Here is a 7,620-nt window from a genome sequence, read left to right on the forward strand (position 1 = left end):
GTAGGCATGAGATTCTTCGGCCTAAATGTTAGGTTCTTATGCAATAAGTGATTTTTTGACCCAAAATATTTTTAAAAATGAAATCAGCTAATCAGTAAACAAATTATGTAACTAACAAAAAGTTTTAAAAAATGGTTTAAGGGCCAAAAATATTGATTTGATCAAGAATATAAGTTTTATTTTAATACAATATTTCTTAAATAATGTTCATATATATTCACCATGCGCAAAGCGCAAGTCTTATCCTAGTCTCTCTTAAAATATATAACGGCGTTTTACAATGGCAGCAATGCTAAACCACTAGACTACTTATAATATTATTAAATTTAAAAGATACTAATCTCTGTTAGACTACATAATATCGTTTTCAAATCTAATAAACCCCAACTTCTTTTTTCTTCAAACCTAAATCCTTAGTTATGAGAAAAGAGAAATGTGAACAGAACTTTGAAAGAATGATAAGAAACAAATTACCAATGACCAAACAGAGAGAATGTTGAATTCGTGGGTGAAGGAAGTGCGGCTCATAGAGAATATGCTCGAGAAGAAGGGATCTGGGATGAAGAGAGGATTCACAATCTATTATCTTCAGATGACGGTGAAATTAATAATAATAATTATTAGTATCTATACTAGTTAATAAAATTATAAGTATCTCAGTGGTTCGGCTTTGTTGTATTTGTACCTCCGGTCGCGGGTTCGAATCCGTGGAGGAACATTTAGAAAAAAGAGTTTCAGAAGGATTTAACAAAAAAAAAAAATTGGTCACTAATATAGTTAAATCAATCTGTTAACCAATGTAACGGAAGATAAGTTGAGGTTTCAAATGGTCTACGAAGAAGTTCATGGTTTTTTCAACCATACTCAAGCAAAAAAAAGAACTACATTAACTTATGTTGATTATGAATGACCCCATTTCGAAGAAGTACAGGTGTTAATAGTGATTGTTATTTGAAAATTTTGTCTAATGGTAAAAGAGCGTCTAGTAGGCATTTTGTCACTTAGGTTTAATTCTCGTGCTGGAAGGGAATACAGTATTTACATTTTTTGGTTCCCAACAAAAAGATTAGACCACTTTTAAACTTTTGAAATCATTTTCCCTTCTTTCTTAAACACTATCCTCTCTACTTTCTTTCGACCACAACTCAAACCCTAGCCACACTATTTTCGCTGGCGGCCGCTGCATCTGACGGCAGTCGCCAGAAACCCGTTATCGTCTTTGGCTTCTTATCTTTTCGGTGGTTTTCTCTCGTGCGTCACAGCTCAGATCTTTTTCTCTTTGAGCTCTCCTGATGTTGTTAATGGCGGTGGATGGCCTCCTCGCCATATCTACCGCTATTCTCCATTGTTATCCAGTTTTCCCTTGTTGTTTCTCTTCTCCTAAGAGTTTGATGACGTGTGGGCTATTGGTTTCACCTTCATTCTCAGATCCAGGATTTTGACGTGGTGAGTCGGTGGTTGTGCTCTGTTTGAGCATGGGTGAGTTGGATGTGTCGTCTACTCATCAGTCTTGGCGACCTCTGATTTTGTACAAGTCTCTGTCTCCACTGGAAGTCCTCAGAGAAGCGTCACATTTGAGGGGCAGTTCTTTCCTCTCTAAACTTTCGGTGGAAACGTGTGAGGTGCAGGCTTGTCCTTGTCATGAAGCTCCGGTTTTGTAATGAATTGTTTGTGTATGCTTGTTGTCTCTGTTTTTTTGTGACAGATTGGCCATATGTTGCATTAGCTTGGAGTTCATTCCTCACCATTGGTCCTACATTACAGTGACTGCTCGTCATAAGAGTGGGATGGATAGTCTGGCTGGAGGCATGGTGACAGTTATGAAGGCTTTTTTCTTTTCTAAGAGTGGTTTCTCTGGAGGTTGGGGTACCTCCATGTCTGTCTTAAAAAAACTCTATATGAGCTTTTGGTTCATCTTACACCGGTCACAGTTGAAAAGTTTAGAGATAACAATTTTGAGCTTCTCTTTCGAACGACGGCATTATCAGTTAGAATCTCTTCCTCGTGTCACCACTGTTTATTGTTTAGCCGAGAAATGAATTCGTGTTTAGATTCTCTAGTTTGGTTTGTGTATGGTCGAAGCTGTAGGAACCGTAGCTTCAAGGTTGAGAGCGTATTTCTACCGATAGCTCGCAGCAATTGAGTTATCACCTCATTCTTTACCATTGATTTTGGTCTAAGCTCTCTTCGTTGTTATTTACCTCTAAGTTGTCTTCTTAACTGCTTTTGTTCTGATTAAGTTATTGTGTGTAGCTGTTTATTTAGTTAGATTATGCATTTTTTTGCTACTTGTCTTTTTGTTTCTCTGTCTACTATTAGCTTTTTGTAATATCTGTCAAAAATAAAAATAAAATTGTATAATAACTAACATTTTTACAAAAAAAAAGGTTTGAAAGTATATTAAAATGTCTTGTTTGTTACAATGTTGAAACGCCAATCACATGGTTACAAATGTATTGTCACTACAGTAGGATTTAAAATAACATATAAATGGGCTTCACAATAAAAAAGACAATTGAGGTTTGAAATTTTTTGATTATCTTGTGACTAGCTAGTAGTTATTAGATAATTGCGTAAATGCACTTCTAACTAGCCACTACTCTGGCGCTAAACTGACTATAGAGGGAAGTTTAAGATGCGGTGTAAATATCTGTAAATGGGTGTGAATCAGCATTGCCATTTTAGTATCTAGATCCATTCCTTGATTTAGATCTGTTCTTTTGTTTTATTACTTACCAAATAAGGACAACTCATCAAATGAAGAAAGAACAGGGAATGTTTGATTTGGCAGATAAGATCTGATTTATAATTGGAGTCACGTGAACCTACACTCCCATTCTGTTTTAGCTAGTTGCAGATATGTCATTTGTTTCCCCAAATCTTTACTTTTTAGTTACTTTCAATGCTGTTTCATAATTATTGTAACTAAATGTTCCATTACATCACACTAGTTTATGTTTCATTTTAGAGCCTATGTCTTGATTTCCGTGTTAAATAGCAGAATTCCCTGAAAATTATGTCTTCTCCCATGAATAATAACTTCATGCATGTTCGTAGACAAAGAATGGGGAAGGCCAAACAGAAAATGACAATACAAGTTAGCATCAAATCGAGTATGCTCCATTGATCCGATCTCGCAAAACGTAAACAAAAATTGAGCATGTTTCAAATAGTAATATCAATAGATTAAATGTTTTCTTTTGAAAAAAATATAGATTAAGTGTTTCCTAAGTGTTTATACCAATATTTAAAATCAATAGTAATATAAATAGATTAGGCCTCTATCAGTTTCCTAACTGTTTTAAAAAATTTGGACACTTTAGAAACCATCAAACTTTCAACCAGAATGGGATCCAAACTAATCATTTGTATTTTTGTTTTGAAACACAGCTAACAACTTTTATCAAATGTTCATTTTCATTAACAATATTCACATTCTTTGCAAAAATTAAAAGAAGATTAAGCTCCATTGAAATTTATTTGTTCTCTTTTACAGGCTGGCTCTGATATCAAAAATGGGTTTTATATAGTCTTACATCAACAATTGAACCAACTAGAAATAGTACATGATTTCGCTTATTCAAATATAACAAGTCCCTAAAGACTAATTATTAGATGTGCCACATCGGTTACAATTGTGATTTTTGAGCAATAAATAAGTATATAGGTAATCCTCCATTTTGAGCTAATTTTAGGTGTGAGTTAAATTATTTACTAATATAATATTAAAGTCCATGTTTGACCTAGCATATGATTTTTCATAAATGGTTTCTACCTATATATCATGTAAAAGTGGTTCATATTGTTGTGGTATTTCCGAGATGTTGAGTTTAAAGTGTTTCTAATAGACTATTTCCACCTACATTTTAAAAGAGGCTATTAGATAGTCCATATCTGTTAAAATCGTGATTTTTGAACAATATATAAATGTATGGTTTAATCATCTATTCTTAGTTAACTTTTGGGTGTAAGCTAGTTCATCACTAATATTGATACTTCAACTAATACAAATCATAACAGTGATCAATGTAAATGACCAAATAACCAACAAGTAGGCATTGCCATTTTGGTAATATATATCCATGACTTCATTCAGATCTATTATCTTACCAAATACGGACAACTCAACATATCAACAAAGAACAAGGGAATGTTTGATTTGGTAGATAAGATATGATTCATACAAGGAGCACATGAGCTTACACTTACACAAATCTTTATATTAAATTAGCTTCTCTTTTTTGAGAATTACATTAAATTTAACTTTCCAAACTCTTTTTAATTCTTATTAACTAAATGTTCCATTTGGCCACACTAGTTTATGGTAACTTTTCGAGCCTATATGTCTCTTGATCTCCGTGTTAAATGGCCGAGCTCCCTGAAAATTTTGTCTTCTCCCACGAATAATAACATCATACATGTTACATAGACAAAGATGGGGGAAAAAAGCCAAACATAAAGGAACAATACAAGTAATCATTAAAGCGATTAAGCTTCCATTGATCTTTTTTTTGTGCACCAAGCTCCATTGATCCGATCTATCAATTGAGTAATTCTAACAGAGTAATATAAGTTGAGAATAAAATCCTAGTTATGTTATGTTTAGATGTAAACATCGGTATCTTAATTAACATAGTCCTTAACGTTACAATAAGTCAATATGCACAATTCCTCATTAACAACTAAAATTTCACTGGTCAACAAAAGAGACCAACGATCAGTCTGTTATTATATAGTACATAAAGATTCCATGAGCCAATAATACGAATTGAAAAGGAATGTTACATATCATTCTCTATTTTATTTATTTCTATATTAATAGAAAAAAAAGGCGAAAAAGGAAGTCACGCCATCTGTCATGTAGCCGTTGCACCTTCCTCTTTCTTCTCAACCCTTTTTAAATACTCTTTCAACGTTTCCTCAAACGCTCCACTTTTGGTTTCTCTGTACCAAAAAATAAAAGAAAAAGAAAACAAAGAAGAAGAAATCTTGAATCTCTTGATGCAATGGTGAGATCAATTCAAGAAGGAGTCTTGATGACGTCTCCATCTTCCTCCTCAACAACCACAACCAACGGAACCGACTCAGACGATTCCCTGAGCCGATCCTCCTCCTCAAAAAGCTTCATCCTCACCACTCTCCCTCCCCTTATCACCGCCGCGTACAAGCCACTCACCGTCCTCTCCGCTCACGTCGGCTCTGTTTCCTCACTGGCCCTCTGCGGAGAGTTCTTGCTCAGTGCATCTCAGGGGAAAGACATCATCGTCTGGCAACAGCCGGATCTCAAGATCTTCGCGAAGTTCGGACAAGGAGACGGGTCCGTGAAGGCTTTGGTCAGCGTGGGAAGCAAAGTGTTCACCGCTCATCAAGACAGCAGAATCAGAGTCTGGAAAGTCTCTCGTAGAAGCTCCGAGAACGCTTTCCGCCTTGTCGACACCCTGCCCACGACTAAAGATTACTTGGGGAAGTTTATGAAACAGAGTAACTACGTTCAGACAAGGAGGAACCATAAGCGTCTCTGGATCGAACACGCGGACAGCATCTCTTGCCTTGCGGTCCACGCTGGAATAATCTACTCAGGGTCGTGGGACAAGACTCTCAAAGTTTGGAGATTGTCGGATCTTAAGTGTCTTGAGTCGATCAAGGCGCATGACGATGCCATTAACGGTCTTTTCGCCGGAGAAGGTAGAGTGTACTCGGCGTCTGCGGACGGGAAGATCAAGATTTGGGGGAAAGAGAAGAAAAAGCAGACGGACTCGTCTTTTTCTTCTCATTCTTCTTCTTCTTGTTCACACGTTCTGAAGGCTACACTGGAGGGTCGTGCGGAGGTTTCGGTGAACTCGGTGGTGGTTTCCGGCGACGGGAAGTGGGTATACGGAGGAGGGTCAGATGGGTTTGTGATGGGATGGGAGAAGAGAGAGAAAGGAGGAGACTTTGAGGAGTGGAAGTTAGGGTTTGAGATGAGAGGACATAAGATGGCGGTTCTGTGTATGTGTTTGGTTGGGGAAATGGTGTGTAGCGGATCGGCTGATAAGAGCATTGGACTGTGGAAGAGAGAAGAGAGTGGTAAGCTCTGTAAATTTGGAGTCATACATGGACATGAAGGTCCGGTGAAATGCTTGCAAGCTTCTCCCAACAATGTGGGTGCTGGATTCATGCTTTACAGTGGAGGTCTTGACAAGAGCATTAGGGTTTGGTGGGTGCCAAAACAAGACACCTTAGAAGAAGAAGAAGGGAAGAAGAAAACAAGTTTTGAAACGTTGTTGATGCAGCAGGGATGAGTGAAAGATATTTTATTTGGTATTATTTTTGTGGGATTTCATATACGTTTTGGTTTATATTTGTAATTTGTTATTCGATTTGTAAAGTCAAGATATGTAAAGATATGATTCGTTTATATAAACTTTTGTTCTTGCAATCAACATAATCCTTGGCTTACATTAAGTTCATGTATTACTAATTACTTGTTGAATTGATGAGAACATGAGTGGGATTCTTAATTAGTTTGTTAACTAACATGTGTATCTACCAACTGTTTTTGGTCTTATTGATATAATAGAATAAAGTAAAGTCTTGGGGTTGCCTTTGCTTCGTATTGAAACTGTAGCAATGGAATGTAATGGTTTCTGCGTTGGACAATATATTGTGTTGAGCCTACTTTTGAGCTTTAATCGCCGTCCAATTATCAAAACAAGAGTTATGCAACTTTTTCCATCACAATCATATGCTTTAACCATGTTCAATTAGTCTTCTATATTATTTAATCAGGTGCAGCCATACCAACCTGTTGTTTTGAAAGTGAATCATATAGTCAGCTTTGTTTATTACAAATATAGAACCAGCAAAAAGAAAAATTCCTCAGTTTTTAATATATAAATGAAATGAAAAAGCTTTGAAGGGATGCAGGTAGCCAAAAAATAAGTGTATTCATGTGTATATATGCCTTTCTTTTTGAGTAGGAAGGGATTAGGTAAAATGTGATTATGGACCTCTTCAGAAAGAAACATTATCATTTTCCAGTCCCAAAACCAAAAACCCTGAATTATTTATCATCAAAAATGGTACATGAATATATAAATGATGTTGACTATATGTTTAAACTAAGTCATCAAACGCAAAAAGACATCCCAAAACCTATTTGATCATTTGAACTACTTAAATGAGAAATTATGAGAAATTTACCTTCCTGTCATTACCCGATCTTTGGTTTTCGAATTTGTCTCCTTCCATTCCTCTCTTGTCAAGCAATTCTCATAGGCCATATGTTGTATCATTTGCTTTCTCATTTCCATGACCAGGTTTAGCTTCCAGCCATTCGATGCACTAATAGCATTTCTAACCCCACTGCATAAGTTATTACAACAAATTTGTAAAGATTTAAGTTTTTTTAAACTGATGTCAACTGGTTTTTAATTGTTAACTGAACCAAGACTAATCATTATATAAACAATTGTATCTTCAATGAGATGATTAGCCGCTACTAGCCAGACCACGCCCTTCTCCTCTCTTAGTTGCTTCATCATCTCTTTCAAGTCCTCATCGGATCATACGCAACTGAGACAACGAGCACTTTTGCGACCTCATATTTGATCTTTATCTTCTGGGAGTAAGTAGCCTACT

General features: G+C 36.1%; 1 protein-coding gene and 1 long non-coding RNA gene across 2 annotated transcripts; both read left to right on the top strand.

The window, feature by feature from the left end:
• Nucleotides 1-1,032: 1,032 nt before the first annotated feature.
• On the top strand, nucleotides 1,033-2,372 carry LOC130510715 (uncharacterized). The gene is made up of 2 exons (XR_008944443.1): nucleotides 1,033-1,622; nucleotides 1,706-2,372. It is a non-coding gene; the product is annotated as an uncharacterized LOC130510715 (long non-coding RNA).
• A 2,551-nt stretch (nucleotides 2,373-4,923) lies between these two features.
• On the top strand, nucleotides 4,924-6,427 carry LOC130511007 (protein JINGUBANG-like). Its single transcript, XM_057007785.1, has one exon. The coding sequence runs from the start codon at nucleotides 5,007-5,009 to the stop codon at nucleotides 6,279-6,281; it is 1,275 nt and encodes a 424-aa protein (XP_056863765.1). The 5' UTR covers nucleotides 4,924-5,006; the 3' UTR covers nucleotides 6,282-6,427.
• Nucleotides 6,428-7,620: the final 1,193 nt, after the last annotated feature.

This window comes from Raphanus sativus, chromosome 4 (genome assembly GCF_000801105.2).
Source record: "Raphanus sativus cultivar WK10039 chromosome 4, ASM80110v3, whole genome shotgun sequence".
Taxonomy (NCBI): domain Eukaryota; kingdom Viridiplantae; phylum Streptophyta; class Magnoliopsida; order Brassicales; family Brassicaceae; genus Raphanus; species Raphanus sativus.